Source organism: Manacus candei, unplaced genomic scaffold, assembly GCF_025592945.1.
Source record: "Manacus candei isolate 608988 ecotype Guabito, Panama unplaced genomic scaffold, ASM2559294v1 h1tg000017l, whole genome shotgun sequence".
Taxonomy (NCBI): Eukaryota; Metazoa; Chordata; class Aves; order Passeriformes; family Pipridae; genus Manacus; species Manacus candei.
Window position 1 is genome coordinate 25,031,158 of NW_026138065.1, and position 23,117 is coordinate 25,054,274.

General features: G+C 40.8%; 1 protein-coding gene across 4 annotated transcripts in view; it reads right to left on the bottom strand.

Annotated features, from left to right (window-relative positions):
• The window catches only part of TP53BP2 (tumor protein p53 binding protein 2), a 49,250-nt gene that overhangs the window by 22,823 nt on the left and 3,310 nt on the right, over positions 1–23,117 (bottom strand). The window contains exons 1-3 of one of the 4 annotated variants that reach the window (XM_051783969.1): positions 21,188–22,997; positions 6,819–6,966; positions 1,204–1,317 (exon numbers count right to left, since the gene is read on the bottom strand). In XM_051783969.1, coding sequence (XP_051639929.1) covers positions 1,204–1,317; positions 6,819–6,966; positions 21,188–21,223 — 298 coding nt within the window. In that variant the 5' untranslated portion in view covers positions 21,224–22,997. Of the gene's footprint in view, positions 1–1,203; positions 1,318–6,818; positions 7,386–13,262; positions 14,391–21,187; positions 22,998–23,117 lie in introns of those variants that run through there. The other 3 variants (XM_051783971.1, XM_051783970.1, XM_051783968.1) reach the window with 3 other exon arrangements.

Sequence of the window (23,117 nt, forward strand, 5' to 3'; positions counted from 1 at the left end):
CAGTCATTGTGTCAGTAAAGATGCTACTTAACTAGACTTCTACTTTAATGCTTCTATCAAATTACATACAAACAGTGTTCAGATACCAAATACCAAACTCATTTCCCTGTAGGACATACATGTACTACAGGATGAAGCCATGACTGCTACCTTCTTGCCCATTTGATACCTATTTAAAGACCATCTTTCTGTAAGATTAACTGCAGAGCTCAAATATATTGCTTAGCAATGCTATGGCCAATAAAATGACAATAATCCTAATACTACAAGCACCCTGGACTTGAAAAAATACATCTTGACAACTAAACTGCTCTGTAAGATCCTTAGTAGGTAGAAATGGTACAGCTTCAGCTTTCTGTGCACTCATTCTATCATCAGTACACATTTCAAACATCAAGATATGTTTAGTCATCTAAAATATGCTGGATACAAAGCCACTTAACAGAAATGCAGTATTTCCAACACTGAGGAAGATTACTAAGGATGAAAACAGGAAAAGAGGATGACGAAGAATCCAGTAGACTGTTTTAAAAGTAAAAGTCTTAAAGATTCTAATGAAAAGATAAATGTAGGATGCACAGAAAACCCTTGAAAAGCAGAAAGTAGCTTCCTTTATAGGTTTTACATTTAAATTTACAGTGCACAGATATTACATTCTCAGAGAACGTGACCAGGCCGTTCATTTAACGCTATTCCTGAAAGTAATGCAAATGTGTAGATTGTAGGAGAAACTTTGAAGAACTCTATCTTTTACCAAGTATACTAAGTTTATCACCCTGGTAAAGTATTATCCAGGTGAAACATCCTGAGCCCAAAATATAGATTACATCACTAGCTAACAGTTTGGTTACTAGATTTAAAAGAAGAGACCATCACACATCTCTAGATATTTTGCTGCAGAAAATATATTTAACACAGGACACCCTCAGACGATGCAGAGATAACCAACTCCAGAAAACCTGCAGGAATTTCAATCTGGATTTAATATTCCCAGATATGGCAAGGAAGGATGAAGTCTTCACAAAAATAGCCAGTTTTCTGTTGCAAGCCTTCTTGGTTCATAGGAAAATAATGGTCATACAAGAGGGACTGCAACACTGTACTGACTACGAACATTAATAAGTAACATATGCAAGCTGTTTCCTTAACCTCGAGGAATGAAATGAGACTTGAACAAATGAACCAGCTGAGACCAACACGTACCTGCTTCCCGGCAGGGAGAGCGTTCATGCCGAAGGAAGAAGCGAACCTCACTCCTCTGCATCCCAAAGCGCTGCAGGATATCCAGCATCCGTTCGTTATCGGCTACGGGACGCTCTGAAAAGGTAAAAAACCAGCTGACTACTGCATCCCATCATAGCTTGGGCACATACCAAAACAAAAATATACATCATCTTTCATTTGAACACCTGTTATTACACAGGTGCAGTGGGTACACATAATCCTTGCCCTCACCCAAGGCATTTCTACTTCTCCCTTAAGAAGCCACAGTATCATTCCCTGCTTTTGAAACTAAACCAACACCTCTGAATAGCAGCCCTTTAAAAGTTCACCCCTGAAGGGAAAAGTTGAGGAATTGTCGAAGCCTGAGGGAAAACAAACAGGGAATTTAGACCTTTCAGCTCTAGTGCCTTTCTTTTGTATTTGCAGATCATCTTGCCCACTCACCACTACAGGAAATGTGCTGGTGCACCTTTTGCTCACTTCTTCGGTACCCCAGACAAACTTATTCCTCAGTCATTCCCACACCCTCCTCAAGGGCACTGCTGCTTTGATTCCTACGGGGACTCATTTACTTCTTAATTCCAACGAGAATTAGGAGAGACGCAAAGATAAACTCTAAGGGAAGAGGGAATTCTTCCTTTAACTTCCTAAGGCTCACAGTCCAACGCTGGATGGCAGCCCTTGCGCTCAAGCTCAGGCAGCAGCACTCAGTACCCCGAAAAGGCTCCCAGGCAGTTCCCAACAGGCCTGATCCCCAGCGTGCCAGCACAGCTCCTGTCACTTCAACTGTTCTCCCACAGCTCCTGTCAGACATAGATCTGGCTCATTCTCTTGGACAGCAAATTTCATGAAGTTCAGATCAGATGCATTTTGAAAGCCCTATTTCTGATAAACCTTGAAAAGCTGAACTACTTTGGATTCACAGTTCAAAGTAAAAAAATGATCAGACAGTGAAAAGTGAGTCCAATAAGAACTTGCCGTTGTCTTTCAGACAACAGAGATGAAAAAGTTACATGCACAAGTTCCACTGAATATCCTTTCCTGCTCTTATTCCCACATTCAGGATTCAGTCATATATCCTATTTTTAAGATGTACTCATTGCCTTTTGATAATACAAAAATCTAGTGTGAGCCTATATCTACCAACTCCATTTAGCAGTACTACTATCTTTCTGTATTATCATTCTTTCAAAATTGACATACTTCATAGCTGGGCATTCACAGACAGGATATAATTAGAATTACTTATTGGCCTCTAAATCTTCACATAAAAGCAATTTCTTTTGCTATTCTAGACATTTTGCCATAATTTTTTCTGCCTATTTTAAATGTGATGGTGATGGTGTGGCCAATATATCATAGTAGTGAACTTTACACAGTCAAGATACTGTCATAATATCTTCTAACAGCATTGGGGCTCATGATCAGGTTGGACCCATTTGTGCTGGATGTCAGACAACCAGAAGACATTGTTCCTGGCCTGAGAAATGAGACAAAGAGTGAAATGAAATACCACCATTTTTGCACTAGTTTCATTTTTCCTGACACGGTTTTTGTTGAAAGTTTCCTTTCATTATTTATGCAAGGGGAGGAAAAGAAAAAAAGAAATCAGAGAGTAGTTCATTCACATTCAATGGAGTCTTTCAAAGTCACTATCTTAATACGAAATAACCTTTTCAGCAGGAAAAATTGTTGGCATTAAGTATAAATGTTTTCAGTTTCATAAAAAAAGGAGCTACTAACATGTTTTCAGCATGTGAAAAACTCTTTTTAACATAAAAGCATTTCTTTAAATGAAAATGCTGCAGCTGTGCTCAAGCAATCTAGGAAGGAAAATTTCTGGAGTCACTGTCAAAAGAGATTAGCTTTACAGAATAAGCAAGTAGGTCACTGTTACAGAAAAAGCAGTCTCTTGGCGGTTACTTGTCTAGACAGCTAAAAAAGCTCCTCATCTGCTAAACCTTAATTCAAGAAAAAAAAAAAGGCAAAAACAAAACAAAACAAAAAAAATCAACAGTACCACTGTCAGATTTCTGACTTAGAGGATATATAGCAGGCTTATGAGACAGATTTCTAGCAGCTCGGCAATACCTCAACTGAAACTCTATAATCAAGGGAGATGCCCTTTACACAAGGATTCTGTCAATACTGACTTCAAAGGAAGGTCAGAGAGATTGTCAAATACCAAACAAATGTACATTTGGAAAGCTCAAGAAGAAAGAATAATCAGTTTTCTTTTTTAATTCCCTATCTGTCTCATAAAGACAAAAAACTTTTATACACGCACACACCTTTTGACTGCTTTCCACAGTGGCCAAGGTAGTCACCTAACAGAATTCTGACAAAAATAGGAAGGTCAAGAAATTTGAAGAATATCAGGGCAAAATTTCAAGCAAAACTGGCAGGACAGGGAGAGTAGTAAACTTGCCCCCTTCAGGGAGCAGAGTGCCTCAAGCACACTTGCAGCAATCTTTCAAAGTATGCTTAATAAGGTCTGACAACAGAAGCTAAAATTCCTGAGCAAGAGTCAGAAAGGAGAGGAACGATGTAAGAAGGATCCCAGCAATCTGAAGTCTGAGAAGTTGTTTTCCAACATAAATCTTTTGTTTCTACTCCAAAAGGTTAGCTGTCCTGCACCATGTTTGTTTTAAAGCAGTTTCATTTGTTCAGTGTAATATGTAAACAAAACAGAAGTCATGGCTTATCTTGGTAAAACAAAACAGCAAACTTCGCTGACATCTAAAATGAGATTGGCTAAAAGTATTTCTCTTCCTTGCTGCCCCCTCCCCCAAAAAAAATCCAGAACGTACATGGAAACATATCTTGTAAATAGTTGTTCCTGGATGTTATAGAGATGCTTAAGAAAAAGATATATTTTATCCAAAACAACTTGCATGTATCCAGTACTAAAGTATTTAATGTTACTGATTTGCGACTACTGCATTTGTCGTTAACAAGTACAACTTGAAACTGTATTTGAAACTTCAATAGAAGTCCCACACTTTGGTCACAACAACCACACACAGCGCTACAGGCCAGGGCAGAATGACTGGAAAGTGGTCCCCCAGAAAAGGATCTTGGAGTTGCTGTGGCTGACAGCAGCTGAACATGAGCCAGCAAAAGGCCAAAGGCATCCTAGCCTGTATCAGCAACAGTGTGGCCAGCAGGACCAGGGCAGTGACTGCCCCCCTGTACTCAGTGCTGGTAAGGCTGCATCTCAAATCCTGTGTCCAGTTCTGGGCCCCCAACACAAGACAGACACCGAGGTGCTGGAGCGAGTCCAGAGAAGGGCAATGGAGCTGGTGAAGGGTCGAAAGCATAAGTCCTACGAGGAGCAGCTGAGGGAGTTGGGGGTGTTTAGCATGGAGAAGAGAAGGCTCAAGGATGACCTTATCACCCTCTACAACTACCTGAAAGGAGGTTGTAGCCAGGTGGGGGTTGGCCTCTTCTTCCAGGTAACCAGCAATAGGACAAGAGGACATAGCCTCAAAATGCACCAGGGGAGGTTCAGGTTGGACACTTCCTCACTGAAGGGATAGTTGGGCATTGGAATGGGCTGCCCAGGGAGGTGGTAGAGTCACCATCCCTGGAAGTGTTCAAAAAACGACTAGTTGACATGGTGGTATTCAGTCAAACGTTGAACTTTATGATCTTGGAGGTCTTTTCCAACCTTAATAACTCTGTATTCAGCTTTACACACACTGCCCTTCTGTATATTTCTGTATACAGAAGTAAATAACTAGCAAATATGATAGAATCAGTGGAGGTAACAAGAATAACTTGATTTCTAAAACAATTGTCAATGTGTTCACTGTAGAAATGGATGAAATGTTGTCTTATGACAACAGCTGTGCAAGTAACGTTTAGATATCTGTTCTCATGTACCTCATGACATTCTCTGCTTCCCATTATGTTTCTGAATCCAGATTATTTTCTTACATCTCCTTGACTAGCAGAGAAGCTGATTACTTCATCATATGAATAAACCTCTACCTATTATAAGGTCCCACTCACCTAGAAGTTTACTTTTCAGCTTAACATGACCATTTGGACAGTGAGTGGCAGACTTCACTTTTCCTTTACTACAGATGCTATCCTTTGATTTCAGGACAATCTCACTGCCCTTTCTAGCATACTCTACATCAACATCTCCAAAGCCAGTCAAGAATGCAGGTTCAAAAAACACAAGGAGAGGAGCTGCCTACTCTAGCAGGGCTCCAGCTTTAGTAAGGACAGGAAAACCCTGTCCCTCATCACAACCACCTGTACTCTTTAACAAGCTGTGGGCACAAAGGCTAACTATAAATTCAGTAGCTTTACCTAAACCTTTATTTTACTTTTCTTTCACTGTAGACTTTGTGTTGATTTAAACAAAGATGCATGATAAAAATACATTCCTCAAAGAACTCTTTCTATGCTGAATTGACAATTTTACTTCACTATTATTTATGAAAAGATACTCTATTTCCTAAGGAAAAGAAAAATTCTGTTCCATTTTTTCAACTTAGAAATATCAGAAACATCTCTGTCAGAAGCAGCTAAATATCAAGAGACAACCCAGGTACCTCACACTATTAAACAAACATCTATCTCACCAGAGACTTCTTTGAACAGATGTGAGCCTGAGCCAACAGCAGAGGAAGACAGGAATATAAGCCCTTATTATCTGATTCTTTTACAATCTTGTCAAAGTATCTCAAAAAAGTTGGCTCAAGCATAGCGATTTTTCACTACTTAAAACCCTGTCCAGGATTCATCTATCTTATGCCTCTGGATGGCTACCAGCATCTAAGTAGTACCATGGAGACAGGAGATAGTCCAGAGTCCTTTCCCATTTAAGCCATGAGGCTTCAGCCATACTTTAGCTTTTTGGTTTTTTGTTGACATGTTCTCCAGTTCCAGTGGAGCACTGCAAGCTAGGGAAATTTGAACTTCCAAGACAAAAATCAGCAAGAACACAGAAAAACAAAAATGACCAAACACAACCCGCTTTTCCACAGGCTTAAAAGGATAGGGGTTAGTCAAAAGTAGCTCCTATGTCCTCCCTGCCACCCACTTTCTTTAGAGAACTTCAGCATCAGGTCACTCCTACTAATTATGCTAACACACTCCTTCCCATCCAAACTCAATTAACACAATTGGTAACAATGAAGGTGTCATCTCAAAAAGGAAGTTTTCTTTTGCCACTGCAAGTGAAAATAGCTGTGAGGTTAAAGAAATGATTCTGAACTGCTCACACAACTGCTAATACTTAGTACTTCAAAACCCCCACAGAGGCCACTGGGACCCCACTGCAGGGAGAAGGAGGAAGAGAAAACAACTTTCTCAAACCCATCAGAGATTCATGTAAGGCAGAGAAGGGTTGCATGGATAAAAACATCTGCATGCTTGAGTCGCCTCCTTTTGCTTTGAACTCATTTTTGCAGAGTGGGCCTTTCTGCAGGTGCATTATCACACAGCCATTCTGATGGACAAATTAACAAAATGGTAATGCAGAAACCCTCTGGGACAGGATCCTTTCTGTCAGATCTCCGTGTGCTACCTTATCAGAAGCAGTGAATGCCCAGTAATTCACCAAGTACCAGCTGACCTACCTGAGCCACACCACACCTCAGCCAGGTGGCACTCGCTCTCACCAGGCTCCTTGCACAGCTCCACCACATCTCTGCAGGTTGTTTCGGGGGTGACTGGCACCTCGGTGAAGTGCTGCTCATTGTTACTGAGGTACACGGTCAGAAACATCTGGAAAAGACAAAGGCAACAGCACGCAGTTACTTTATAACACAAAGGCAGACTGCAGCTTGGAGTCACAACCCTCTCAGTAAATGAATTCTTTCCAACACAATTACGTAATTTGTTATCAACTACCATGCGTACAGATTTCAAAACAAAACCCAATTTCTTTTTAAGGTAGAAGCGAGAGACATTAAAGAAGTAATCCCGTTTAACAAAATTACATTGCTGGAGGATTAGGTGGTTTTAAATCTGGACCTAGTGGTCCTTGTTTCTCTCAAGGTGATGTGCCGGAGCTGCTCCCACCTCACTATGTGTATATACTGCACCCATTTGACACAACAGTAGGAGAAACAGTCATCTAGAGTTCAGAAGTACTCTTTCTAGTGAAAAACAATGGTAATTAGGTCTAGTATTCAAAAAAAAAAAAAAACAAAAAAACAAAAAAAAAACCAAACAACAAAAAACCAGAGCTTACTATGCAGACAGTGAAGTGGAAACATAACTTGCATTTCTGTAACACATTTCATCAGAAGGTTTCTTAGGAACACAAGTCAACTTGCTATTCCCTAAGTCTAAGTCTTAATACAAGGTCCCCCCAAAGGCCATTCACAGGAAAGCAAGGATATTTCACTTGGCTTCCTCTTCACAGCTGTCGAAGGATCCTTGATTTTTGGTTATTCTGTTTAAACATACCACACAGCTAGATGTTATTCTTGCTCGCATCTTTCCTGCCACAACTACAAAACAACCACTCTAAAATATTTGTTGCCATATTTTATAGAAAATATTGATGATTACTGCCACTGAACACCATATTGCTATACACTATTAATATTAAACTGCTATCAAAGTTGAGCTGCCAGCTAAAAATTCACATCAATTCTCTTCTGAGACCTGTTCTCAACTTCAGTATCAACTGGTTGCTAGTTACATGAATTCCAGTAACACAAAAAAAAAAAAATAAAAAAAAAAATCAGTCAAATATCTCCAGAAAGCAATTGCTCCACTAAGCATTACAAGCAAAAGAAACCTACACAATTCAGTCTTTTTCATACAGCTGGGAAAGGTGTTTTCTCAGGAAAAGACAAATCCTTGCTGGTTCTCATTTTTTAGAGGGTGAAAGGGGTACACATCATTACAAACAATAGTCCAAAAGTCAAAAAAAAAGGGGGAAAAAGGGAATCAAAATCGAACAAGGCAAGAGAGATATAAATATCCACCTAAATAAATTTAAGCAATGAGAAGTCCCACAACAAACCCACTACCAGAACCATTATTTCTGTGATTTTGTGTAAATACACTGGAGCAAGTACTCTTTATGCCACTGCAAAGCAAAATTTAGCTTCACGGTTTTAAGAACCCACTCTGGGGAATTCTTCTGGAATACAACCATGCACACACACATTCCTGATGTCTCCAAAGTCTTTCCAGGGCTCTTTTGACTGTCAAGAGCCCCCCTCCACCCCTACGAGAGAAGGTGCCTTTACTCTTAAAAACGTCTGTGAAAACACTCCACACACAGCATGTCCTGTTACAAGTATTTGGCCCACTCGTGGCAGTATAAACACTTGCAAACAGTGCTTCGGGCCCTGGCACTGCACCAGACTTAGCATGCAGAATTTCTGACCTCTGGTTTTGCCCAGCTCCCCCAGACAAGGGTTTCTGATAAATTCCTAAACACCTTTCTTCAGAAAGGAAAAAGCCTGCAGAGAGCGAGTTCAAAACTCCCTGTAATCCTTAGGAAAATAGCTGAATTCCCCCCAACCCCTTCCTTGTCACACTACTGGGGGGAGCAAAAACAAAAACAAACAGAAAAACCAAACTTGGAGCTTGTAAGGAGAGAAATTAGGAGAGAGGATGTGGAAAATGCAAAGGCAGCAACAAAATTCTGGTTACTGCCCCAGTGAACTCTTTAACCCTGTGGAGAGCAGGCAGGCAGATGGAGCAGGACACCCAGTGCTTGAGGATTTTTAGCTTGAACCAAGGCTGCTGCTCCCTCCACAGTCCTGCTCTTGGAGGGGAACATCCTGCCTGCCAGCCAGGGTCACAGCTGTTCAACCACGGGCAGCAGGGAATTTGTTTTAGCACTGCTCCCCTCTCCAGGATGCTTTGTGTGGGCCAGAGCTGTGGCAGGCAGGCAGGTAGGATCAGTTTACCACACACACTTATTATATAGTAGAGACAGGCACAACCATTCTGCTGTTTACAGCACAACGAGGTACTGACCTAAATTAAGACAAAGCTTTCCGAGCAGGAACTCTGACACTTGGCTTTAATCTTTTGTCACTGAACATGCTACCTCCTAGATGCAGTGTTTCTAGAGGAGGCTGACAGGGAAGGATGCCAGGTGCAGCCAGGTAAGAATATCTCCTAATCACAAAAACTGGGGCAGAAGAATATAAAATAAAAAAAAGAGGCTCCCAAATAGCTTTATAGCAGGGTTATATAGGTGTGTAAAGCACGTCAGCCCTTCACATTTAATGCTGTACAACCTCACATTCAGAACACCACTAAATCACACAGGCTGTGTATCTGCAATAACATTTGTTAGTTTTAAAAGATGAGCTCACAGATGGGAATTAAGAGAAAATTATAAAAATCATGGCATTATACACAAAGCAGACCTAATTTGACCCTAGCACGGCTGTTCACTCTTCAGTGTGCCTGTCTATATCCAGTTGTTAATCCTTAGGATTTAGCAATACAGACAACTACACAGGAAGGATCACGAGTTGCCATTTCTATCCACAATGCTCAGGATAATTACTAATACATTAAGCCAAGAGCACTCAAACCTGCTGTGTGGGGGCCATTTCTGGGACTTTGTAGTGTCTGCATTATCTCTATCCCACATATTCTAGGAACTAAGCGGGGGGGGAAGCAAACAAACCCCGCAAATTCCCTAAAAACATACCTCAAAGTCCTTAGAGTCTAAAGCAACTAAAAGGTTATGATATTGGTGTTACCTCATTCTGCTCCCCTTTAGCTCCAGGGACAATGCTGAGATGACTAAGTTCTCTAAGTAGTTGTGTTCCTCCTCTCACACCAAAACAGTTGTCACATTTATCACCACTGCCTGCACATCTGCAAGGTCTCCTGGGGTACCCTGCTCCCCACCTGGCCTCAGAGCTCTGACCAGGGAGTATCCATCACAGAGATGTCTCTCCTCAGAGAGGAGTGGAAAAGGTAAAGAAACTGATGTGAACCAAAAGCCTACTCTGGCTTCTGGGTGCTGCTCCTCACCCTTGGTGGCCGCTGTGGTTTGCACCACCTCACACCGAGATCCCAAGAACTCACCCTCCTCCTGAGAATGGTTCAACTGTGACATGCATTAACCACCCTAACAGATTATATTGCAGTTTTATTGCTGTGTGGCAAAGAAAAACAAAGGAAATAAGAACACTCTCATGACACCCTTTTCACAAGTTGGAATCCTGTAGATTTCACCGAGCTGGAGCACAAAGCAGCCTCTTGCTCCTCTGCAAAACCAAAGTGGTTAAGACAGTTGTATGCAGGCATCCAAGAATTCAGGAAAAAAAAAAAAAAAAGAAAAAGATTCAGTTTCAAGCCAGATATAAGTGAAGGACTTGACAAAAGAAATGAGAAGAAGACAAATCACAGTCAGACCATGAACTTCTCTTTAAGACAGCATCAAGGCAAATACAGAAATAGCTGACAATTTCATATAACCTTGAATCAGGGCTTTTTTTCCTCTACAGACTTTTAAAGAATGAGTTTTAGGAATGCCCAGCATATAGACTGAGCATTTTTAAACCAAACTCAGGTCCCTAAGTAAGTTCTAAACTAAAGATTTTCCCCTCATTCCCCACCTCGAAGACAAACTCATTATTTATAGGTACTGGAAAGCTTTAAAATGTGAAAGCACTGCAGTACTGTGGCATACCTGGGAGAAACCAGGGATGTGTTGTGTACCTACTGAAGCACTTCCTTTTAAAAATCACATCACAGATTTCAGCTGACTCTGCTACAGCTTCGAAAATAAAAGTTTGCAGTTATGGAGCCACCGAACGAGGCAGTTCGATCGGCTGCACCAAGGGCAAAGAGATGACCAAGGTCACATGAGCTAAAGGAAGAAAGAGCTCTTGCACAGAATGACTGCAGTGTATGACTTACAAACAACTGGATGGCAGAATACTGAACATAAAGGAGGACTTCATGTCTCAAAAAAGCCTGCCACTTAAGACACAAATATAATAAAATCCAAATTTGAGTCTCCTCAGCATGAAATTTTGTTTCAGCTCATATTACTCATGCATCACCTCAACTACAGCCTCCAAGTCTGGATGGCAGCACACCCACGAACAGGAACAGAATATAACAAGAAAGGAACCAAGCAGGAGGACAGAAGAGGGCATCAAATGAAGCAAGTCACGCCCTATTTTATAATCCTCCATCTCTCCTCTACACCGCAGTCCCAAATAGCCTTACATTTGCCTGCAAATCTGACCTATTCATTGCTAAGCTCATCAACAGGAATTATACCAGTATTAAACATAACAGATCTCAACATCTGCAAATACATTTTCAACTGAAAGTAAAAATTTAAGAATGGCTAACTCTACAGAAGTGCAAGGCTATGGCCACACCACATTTTGGCTCCTGCTTTGTTGCAAAACACACACACACACAAAAAAAACACCCAAAAAAAGCACCAAAACCAGAAGAAATAGCTTCCAAACACATCTGGAATACTAACCTGAGCAGACACATGTCTTATAATTTACATCCATCCAATGAAATATCATTTCATATCAAAGGCCTCACATCACTCTTCTCCTTAGATCAGAAGGCTTCAATTATTGATTAAAGGGGGAAAAACAGAAATGCAATTTACTTTTCAGCTTTGATGGTGTTTCTGTAAGGATAAGATTTCTCTTACTCCTTAGTTATTATAAAGCTGATGTCACACATCTTAGGTATTAAAAGATGTTAGACTGGACATTTTCTAACTAAAATACTAATAACATTCAATTATTTGGGATGCAAGTATTCAGGGGAACACTATTATGGTGCATGGTCCAAATTAAAATACAAGCACTTCATTAATTCCTGAAGCTACCTGAGTTTAAAGGCACATACTTCCCTCCTCCCCCAGGTTTCTAGTGAAAGATCTAATTCAGATCATAAAATGTCAGCAATGAACAACAATCAGCAAAACTCAGTCCCCTGTAAGATATTATAACCAAGTAGAGAATATATTTTAAAGAATAACAACCCTGCTTTTCAGTATTTGCTGAATTCCTAACTTTATGCAGTCTTCCTGCACAGCATGTAATATACAATACAAACTGTGGCATCTATTCACATAGTATTCTTCATCTTCAAAGCATCTCGTGGCCAGGAAGTCATGACACAAGCAAGCAGTTTCCTACTTTACAGGCAGGGAAACTGAGGTGTACAAGAAGGCAAAAACAGAGACAATCACATTATTTGATAGCCAAACAAGCATACTGCCTATGGAAATCATGATTCATTTCATTACCTTGCATTAGAGTTAATAACATAATTCTGTACCACATTCCATATTAGCTGCACTTTAGACTGAAACCCAATACCCTTGAACCACTCATTACTAGTGTTCAAGGTTTTTATATTTCCCTAGCACAGCTAAATAATGGTCTTAGCTTGCATAACACATTTTCTTAGCTCTCATTTTTAAGGAGGCATTAAAAGTCACTCTTTAGGTATTTTCAAACCTAAACAATTCTAAGATTCTATGAATTTACATTGTGAACTAAAATGTATTTTAGAAGTTAGTTCTAGTTAGCTGAAAAACTAGCAATATTGAAATTTTATAATTAATAGACTGTCATATTTCAAGTAGGTGACAAATAAGAAATAACTGCTTTCACCCACAGCTTCAACCATAAATGAGTCTTCCCTGATAAACAGAAAACCCCTTCAAATAAAGAGTTTTAAATGGAAGTCTTGCATCTTACCTAGTGGGTACACTGATGCTGCACCTTCCCAGATGGCCACAAAGAAATCAGCAGCTAAAATAGGTATTTTTGCTGACTTGATGCAACTTTCTAAACAACAGAAGACAGCCTGCACAACAGCACATTTTCCTGATCTGATAAGCAGCATTCAGAGCTGGTGCAGTTACAGCTCTCCATTCAATGCAAAACATACTACCATAATAAAGTAATTCAGTGATTCTTTTGCATGAAGTTCCTCAGAGCCTGAAAACAGTCCTTCAGGAGGCAACATCCTCACTTATTGTGCCTAAAGATTAAGGTAAGCGAAAGATTAAGGTAAGCAAAAGATAATAATAGACTTACTAGAAGACAGGCACACAGGATGACTGCTATCCCTGATCCTTTTCATATTCAGCTGATCAACAAAGGTTCAACAGAAATGCAGAGTAAAGTTTAACATTTGTCTACAGCCACACCCAAACGCTTGGAGTTCAGTCCTTGCCATCTCACCCGCCGCATACACTACTCCGTTTATATTGTACTGGCTTTTGGCCATAAATACGAGAAAGGAAGTTATGATGCAAGGTAGGTGGAGTACAGTAGGAAGCACCATGGGATTGTTCAGATTATTCCCAGTCTATATAAAGCACAGCCCTTTTCCCTTTCAATTGTATCACAGCAGAAAACAAGATTGAGCTTTTACTCTCAATGGCACGGTAGTTTCTGCTTGTATAGATTATTTTAAGGATAAGTTTATCATGTATTTGTATTCTATCTTTGGTAAAAATGTCAGTTTTTTCCAGGACTTAAAATACAACATGGATCTACGTGCACTTTGGGGGAATGGGGAAAATAAACTGGAAACAGCAAAGAAGAAGCTTCCTTTTATTTCTCCCTCTTATCCTTAATGTAGAGAGAACAGAATCAAAGCCATCTGCTTTTGGTACAGGCTAGTTAAACTGGGAAAACACTACAGCACAAATGCCACATTACATCTCACTATCAGGCATGCATCTGAATCATCATTAGGGGAATCTGAAGAGCTGCAAGGAAGACAGCCTGAGTTCTGGCCAAGTATCGTTACTGCCTGAAATTAATGGATGCAGGTTTGCAGTCCTCCTACTTCACGGACTTCAACCTCAAAGACAGAGCTCAGTGCTTCAGTTCAGACTTACTAATGAGGAAGATGCAGTTACAACCTTCATGCCAAACCTTGTAGGAAATCATCACCTTAGTTTAGCCATTTTGATTTTGTGAAATCTATCAGGCAAAGCTCAGGACTGGTAAATACAGGATTCCTGACCTACATACCCTCTCTTTCAGCAGATTATTACGCATGAGGTCATTAAGAGAGCTTTCCCCACAAAGACTTACTTTGAACCCAAGTTATGTTTTTCAACTTGACATTTTTCTTCAGGCATTTTCACACACAGGAAAGTAAAAGCCCTCCCATAAGTCCAACACCAGAAGGGTCTATGCAAATGAAGCTCACTATTTTGGACAAACACTGAGCACAGCAGCAACATAACTCCCCCTCTCCTTAGTTGAGATATCACATAGCACACAAGGTAAGAATGTTTCAAGCAAACTCAGCTTTTAAAGCCACATATACTTTTGCAAGTAATTTTTGCTGCATCAGCATTTAGTAGGAAAACAATATCTAAAAGATACAAACCAAACAAACCTGCCTGTAAGATATATAAACTAAGTTGGTTTCAGTAACACATGTAGGAAACCACAGCCTTTTACTGAGCACCCACATTTGCCAACACATCACGTAGAGCTCATTCTGCTCAGACCTGAATCCACACTTGGATTTGCACCAATGTAGTTAAACAACTGCAAGAATTCAGGGTAAACAAACCCTGAATATATTCTTCATATTATACCACATGGCAGCACGTTGACAGATCCCTTACCACTGCCATCTGTGAAGTTCCTCTCCTACAGTAAAATTGCCTCCTACCCCACTGTACTCTTTCCCTTTCTCCCCAAATCCTTCCTCGTGGTTCCTTACAGGCACTCCTTTTGCACTGTTGTACACTTCACTGCTGCAAGCTGACAGTCAGAAAAGCAAGCCTACACATGGTGTTTGGGCTTGTACTGTTGGTGTCCTACTTGGAGCCTGCTCCTCCTCCTCCTGGAGTTAGTACAGGAGAATTGGATCTTTGGAGGCCTGCTCCTTCAGGTAGACTCTGCCTCAGCCTCTGTGTTCAGCACCAAGTTACAGACACTTGGTACTCAAGGAGAAAGAAATTAATATTATTTTCAGGCAGATAAAAAAAACAACATGCAATTCTTACAATAGTTATCGTGGTGTGGAAAACAGTCCAACTCATTCAACATAACCACAGGGGGTTATAGTTCTTCCTCCTCCCATTCTTCACTATCGCAACATGCATTGTGCCCAACAGGAGCCTAAAGCCAAGGCAACATCCAAGCATAATGAGTGGGGTTATGAACTCAGGCTTAAGCCTGAATCATCCCAATTTTCTGTACTTGCGTCAAACCCAGAGGCAGTCTTTGTACTAAAAAAAAAGAAAAAAAGCAATAACTAAATAAAGGAAAATAAAAAAGAAACTAATTTCCTCTCGCTGCTCTAGAGCTTTGCATCCATCCCCCCCTTCATTGGGAATAAGCTTTAGGTTCTCCTGGCCTCCTAGATGGCCAGAGGCCAATAAAAGGGCATGCAAAGTGTGCCCTGTTGGGACTCCATGAGAATCACACCTCTCAAAACAGTCCCTTAAAACACATGGACACTTTCACAGTGAAAAGAAAGCCTAGTGTTTTTACTGGTAATAAAAAAAGATTTAGTACGAGACAAGACCTTTCACGGAGAACAGCAAAACCAGATCGACGTCAGGGATGAAAGCATATTTAACACAACCTACACAAACAACACAGGCTATCACAGTAATTCTGGCACCTGTGCCACCCACAACACATCGCCCACTGCCTAAGACACCAACTCTTCCTGGGTTTAAAAATACTCATTTTCTCCTTTTCCAGCCAACACATAATAATCTCACCAAAAAAAAGACAATGAACATTCACACCAGGAAGCACTCCAACCTCAGCCCATCAGTACGTGCAAGGCTAATGCAAATTTGTCATACAACAAGTGTCTACCCATACATCAGGCTAATTTATTACCTTCTATTTACTGGTACCAGGGTGCTGTGCTGGTGGGAGCACCCATAGGGGAGGTGGGGTATTGAAGCAGAAAAGATTATTTTTTTTTTTTGTGAGTCAAGGTCCATCTAAAACAGTTCAAAAGAAAAAAGAACAAGGAAGCAGATAGTTTGCAATATAATAGCAACACAAATCATGTAGCGAGTCAGTAAAAAAAGAAGCATAGAACACTCATTTACTCCAAATCCAGCAACTTCATAGAGTTCAGTGCCAAACACTTGAAAATACATCATGTCAGTCACTCCCCCAGGAAAATAGCTGCCAAAATCTGTGTCCCACCTCCATGAAACAGATCTACAACCAAACCAAAACACTCATGAGGTGCACAGGTAGGTCAGAGGATACATCATTTCAGGCACCTGAAACAGTGACACATTTAACCACACAGGCAATTCCAATGTGGAAAAAGTCACAGGACACACTGTTTGGGCTGTTCTGTGACACAGCCTGATCAGTTTGGTATCCTAAGGTGCATTACTACAACATGAAATTCAGAGGCATTTTAACACACCACAGGTTGACATCTCCTTTATGCTGTAACCTCAGAACACGCTATTCAGCCACCCACCTTCAGGACAAACAAAAACCAAACCAACGCAAACCAGGAATTTCAGACCACACAGCACAACAGTGTGCATGCTTTACTGCTTCCAAAATCAGATCTGACTTCCTACATATTTGCTGCTACGATGGAGAGGCTTCCTGTTACGTGAGCTCCTCGGCCTCGCCAGAATAAATTATATGTATGTTAGTCCAAATTAACCCCTGCAGTGAGAGACGACACAGAGATGGTGGAGAAATTCCCCTCTATTACCAACCCTCAAGACAACACGGAGGTTAAGGAAAGCATAAAGTACCATTTGACTGCTACAGCTCAGCCAACCTAAATGGTGAGCTGAGAGAGGCACATTGTGGTCTTCTCAAATCTGCCCCCTTACGTATGATTATGCAGCCACACGGCAAATCACTTCCACTGTATGTCTTTTAGTTGCTCGTTGCCTTTAGTGTAGGCAGCATTTCCACCCAACCATCACCCAACTCCTTACTAAATTCAAGGGGAAGCTACAAGAGACACGTGGCTTTGGGTGTGGATGGAAACCAAAGGAACAAGACCATCCATTTCAGCAGCATCCTACTATTAAATTAATTAGGTGTAATGTCACACCACAGCTTCGCAGAAGGGCAGTTCTTTCCAACACACCACCAGCTCTGGGTGGGTACACTCCTGTTGCAATGAAGTGCACCTTGAAGAATGACCTTCACTTGTCAGATCCAGATGACTGCCAGCACACATGGCATTGCAGGCAACCAACACAGGCACCAGCCATGCCAAAGATGACCAGCATGAAATGCCTATGCTTGGTGATCATATCTATTTGACAACAGTTGATGTTATTATTCAAAGCCATAAAGGGGTTTCATCCTACTACTTCTGGGCTGCAAACACACAGGAAGCCATTAGTGACTGAAACAGCACACATTCAGCTGGCACAGGGGACGCATTGAGCTTCTGCACCAAAACAGACCGATCCTTTTCATTATTTTGCAAGTTAAAAGAGGTTGGTAGGGCTATTCCAACACTGAAAATGATGGATTGCCAGATGGTCTTAAGTCGACTATAATGGGATATGTACAACCACAGCAGAACTGGGAAGGAGAAACCTTGCCCCTTCGACCAGCACATTAGCTCAAGCACCCTGCTTGATCTAACCTTTGCTCCCGTAATGTGGAGCTCTACATACTTTAACTTCTATCGAAAACATTCAGCTGCTATAACAGAAGCTGCAGAAGGGTGGCAGATTGTAGGGTTGATCACTGTCTGACAGGTTTTATTTAAGTGCCGCTCACTCCCCAGAGCTCTTTCCAGGCAATACCAGGCTCTACACAGACATGCCAGATGAGAAGTGAAGGGAGAGCAGTTCATCAGGGCAAGGCAGCAGGCCTGCCTGGGTGGCTTTTGGCTTTACATGTTGTCACACAAAAGTCAGATAAAACGAGCTTTGCAGATGGACTTGTGTGAAATGGTGGTTGCTTAGGTGGTGTCACACCTATTTCAAATGAATTAAACAGAGTTTAGTCAAATAACATTTACATTATGCCAGGCTCCTCTTGCCCAAAGAACTTCAGAAATTGTCCCTCTCAGACTGTCACTATTTGGCTGCTCATTCAGCTTCCCTGGAGGTAGAAAACTTCTCTAACCCAACATCACTAAATACTATTTGCAAGACAAGCACTCTAAATAACAATGGGTTTTGTACAACACAGGTAAACCACTCTGCAGAAGGGTCTCTTGGGCAAGACCTACATACAATAGCAGAGGACTAAAAATGCAGAAGCAAGAAGCATGGAGTGCTGTTTCCATAGCTTCCCTGTACAAACCTTTACTTGCAGTAAAACATGTTCTCAAAAGGCTGAAAGATGCAGCTGGGGTAATGCTGATAAAGTGGCCATGGGGCAGCATGACAAGCAAGCAAAGTTCTTCAGGAACACAGCTTATACATGACCTTTACAGCTTTGGGGATTTCACAGGAAAGCTTCATAGCATTCTCCAAGGAGGTCTGGAGCATTTGGCCTGGCCCCTACACATTCTGCCTTTCACAACTCAGCAACACCTCCCTCCCTTCCCTCTGTTACAGCCAGAAATTCATCATTCCCTGCTATGTCAGCTTTTCCTGAACACTTGATTATGTTGAGAGACACAGTTTTACTACAGCTGAGACCAAGAAGCTCTAACAAATTCTAGGAATACCATCCTTTAGAGGGTCTACCCTGCCCTAGGATACCCAAAGATGGCAAGAATGGGTTTCGCTTTCCTGGAGAAGTCTGGCAGGAGCTGTCAATCACTGCTCTCCATGGCTCACATACTGATCTGGGCAAGATTCTGCATTCAGGGCAGCATACACTTATATAGGATGGAGAGCAGGGTAAAAAAAAGTCTTTGCACACACTTGAAAAAAGGTAAAAGCACACCAGACAAGCCACCACTCTCAGGCAGCAAGGAAAATAGCAAGTTATAACTGTGCACAGGTATGACAGAAACAGCTGAATGAGAGACCCAGCTACAGGGACTAAGAGCCTTCCTGTAGATTTCTGTGTGATTCACTAGCCCAGCCAATTTCCACAACTTCAACTTTGTCCAGCAAAACTAATGAATAGGGGTTGAGATCCCTGTGTGTCTCACTAAAGAGTCTTGTGGCTAATTAAACCCAAGAAGGGGACAATCATCTTGCAGAAGTTCAAGCCTCCACACTTTTGAGAATGCAAGGAGGATACTCTACACCCGTGCTTATGTGAAGTTTTCCAGCTCCTTGTTCACACACAGCGTGTCTGCAACCTGTTCACACACTCACAGGTTGCTGCTACACTGGAGTTACTGAGCACATTGGTGGTTTGGTGCAGAATAGAGCTCAAATGGGGTAAAAATTACAGCATTAAAAAGGAACCCACTGAAGAAGATGGAAAAAAAAATGGATTTTTCTCTTCTAAATGACAGAAGGAAAATGAAGGTAAGAAAAATACACGCTTTCAGAGACTCTTCCTCAGCTTTCAATTTGAAGAAACAAAGGGATTTAACACTCTTAATGCAATAGAGGAAAATTAGTAATCTAAGCTTAGATCTAAATTACTCCTTAAGCAGTTAAGCCTCACAAAATAAAAGTATCAAAAGACAAGGGAAATCTCACTTATTCAACAACAACAGAAAACCCCAAACCAAAACCCTCATGCTGCCTCATATCCAAGATATGCCTTAAACAAGGAAATGGGAACATTTACATGTGTGTGAAGTCAACTCTTTTGAGGACTGTTCTCAAATGTGGAACACTACTACCACCAAGGTTCTCTGCCCATTTGTGATCAACCCTATAGAAACAGAGGTGCAGGTGATGCAATTACTGCAAGATCATTTTAAAACTTATACTGGATACAACAGACTTGTATTCCAGACGCACCATAATGTACCAGTTGGTTTGACTCAGTGGGTCTCCCAAATCCCAGGCTGAGCTCACCACATGACCTTTAACAAGGAGCTTGAGCTCCCTGCAGCTTCTGCTCACTTTATTAAATGTTATAATCACATCAGTCAGTATTTTACAGACCAAATCTTTGATATGGAATAACTCAACGTCAGGAGCTTTCAAGTCAGCTTTCAGTCAAATGTGCCCATGATTTTGCACGAGTTTGGGTATTATAACCCAGATATACTGCAGACAAAGGCTTTTAAGAATCAATTTTATAATAAAGAGAACCACATAGAATGAGGGATAACTGCAGTACATGCTTGATTTTAAAATATCTATACTTTACTTTGCAAAAGGATGAAATAAAGACATAAGAGTAGACTTTAAAAAAAAATTAGAAAAAAAGTAAAGTTTGCCCCAATCCTCCTTTTTAAAACATATACCAATAAAAGCTAGGGCACTGCACACAGCCATCTATCAAAAAGACCATATCATATGATATGGAAGCACCACGGTAGCAGAGAAGAAATTGGTACAGAAACAACATAACCAGCTCAGTCAAAAAAATCCTTGGTATTAACGCCACAGCAACAAAACCCAAAAGGTTCATCTTCAGACAGCCCTGGGTTCAACATCCACACAATACCACTGCTGTGGTTAAACAACCAATGAGGACACATGCATGACTAACTCTAAACAGCAGCAGCAAGATCCTGAATATTAATGATTAACAAAATGCAAACAGCAAAAGCGGAAGACTAGTTTCTGCCCTGTAACATGCCAGAGTCACAGTTGCTGTTCTGTCCCTAATTCACTCCCTGTTCCCTCTCCCATGAACATTTATCCCAAACTACAGCAAGTTATCTTACACTGTTTTAAACAACATTTCAGATCTTTCATGTTTCACAGAAAAGTCTGAAACCTCTACAACAGTTAAGCCGTAGTGACTAAGGTAATTAAGTATACTTCACGTGATGTCCAGAATTTCCAGTGACCTTTATACACAGTATCATCCAACTGTTTGGGAACTGAAGATCAAAAAGACTTTGCCTGACTCACAAGTGACTAAGCTGAGAGAAACCAGGCCTGAAGATAATAAAACTGTGAGCAAAGAGAACAGTTTTATCTGCTCTTTACCTCACAAATAGGAGCATCCTCCAGTTTCCAGAGCATTGAGTTAGTTTTTACACTTCAGAAGATGGTGAAAGCCCACAGATTAAGAGGATCTGGTGGTTCCTTTGTTATCAGTGGGCACATGCAAAAGGAAGCAAAAAGTCCTTCTCCAACGGTGCCACCAAGTCACAGGAGGCAGTTTGAGTCCCTTTCCTCGGGGTTATCCTACTCCTTCTTCAGAGAGGCTGTACAGCAGCAAGGCACGGCTCTGCCCATAATTAAACAAGCTCAATAACACGCACAGTGGGAGAGAAAGGAGAGTCCCCAAGGCAGACTACTAACAAGGACAGAGGCTAGACAAATGGAGCACTTTCAGCACTGTTTCTTAATCAATAATTTGAAAGGAATGCCAGGCACATTGCCATTCCGGTAGTTTATTTTGCTGAAATAACCTTTATACCTGCCTCTTTCAAAGTCCAACTGACTTGCATGTAAATTAATCCCAACAAAGCAGAGATCCCATCTGACAACACTCGGAAGGAGAAAACAAAACAAAACTCCATGAATTATCCACCCATCCCAAAGCTCATGACTGCACATTAGCCCTTGAAACTGTAAATGCAAGAGCCCCACGAGGCACTCACACCCCGAACTGTTGAATAGATCAGAAGCAGCATAATTAGCTATTCCCACGGCCTCCACAGCTTGATCTGGTATGAATTTGTAATATTGCCCTTCCCCCATTTCTGATAAAAGCCACACAAAGAAACAAAGATATTTAACGTACTGTTGCATAATATAACACAAATTGCAGATGGAGGGCTAAGGTATTAAAAAAGTCATATGAGAAATTAAATGCATTTAAAACTATCCCTGAAAAGATTTTTAACTGGATGGGGAAAAAAAAAAAGTAAAAAAGATCTTGTAACAACATGAAGGGAGGGGAGGGGAGAAAGAAAAAGCACTGTGGGAACCTCAAGGCAGAGTTCTCTATTGAGAACAGGTCACAATCTGTAAGGGAAGTGCACAAGGTTTGATAAGTTTAGAGCTAAGAAAGCTCAACAAAACAATCACCTAAGCTTTATTTAGCATTCTAGACAAGATACTTAAGCACTAAGTACCACATTATACTGTTTTAATACAGTATTAAAACTTTTAAATTATTAAGGGAAATTCAGTTAAAAGGAGACACAACAAGCTAAATCCTCCAATCAGATGAAGATACAAGGCATATTCTCAGAACAGCTCACAGTCTGAAAACCCATTCATGCATTGAAATCCATGAAAGGGGACAAGAAAAACAGTGTTAATGACTAATAAACCTGATCAGAGATTAAATAATTCAAAGACCACAGGAAACAGGCCTGAGATCCTACAGTTCACTTACTGTTATCATAACAAACTCTACCAGGGGTCAGTTTGTTTATAAACTTACAGCTGCTCATCTTACAAAGGGCAAGAGATTCATTTCTGCTAAAAGTTCTTTAGTTAAACTGCCAGAAAAGTGTTTCCTAAGAAAATTGCCAAAGATGAGCTACTACTATACTCTTTCAGTAATTCAGAATTCATATGGCAGCTCCAATTAATAACCTAACGGAACGAGTAAAAAACCACTACAATTAAAGCTGTTTTGAAGATAAAAAATACACATATCCACCGAGTAGTGAGCATTCTGCAATGAAAAGATGTACTTTAAGTGCTATGTCACTGGACACAGCAACTCTGAGAGGACCACTTGGGACAAGACGTTCAACAGACTTTAGGAGGAAAGTGTAACTCCTTGTGCTATCAAAGTTGCAGTGTTACACTTAAAAGTGCAGCTTAACCTTTTTAGAAAAGAACACATCATCGTCAGGAAACTTCAGATTCAGAAATTTCAGTCATTTCTGATGATAGAAGGCAAAACTTAAGGAATTTAAGTGCTCTCCAGTCTGCCAAGTTACTCCCTAACAAT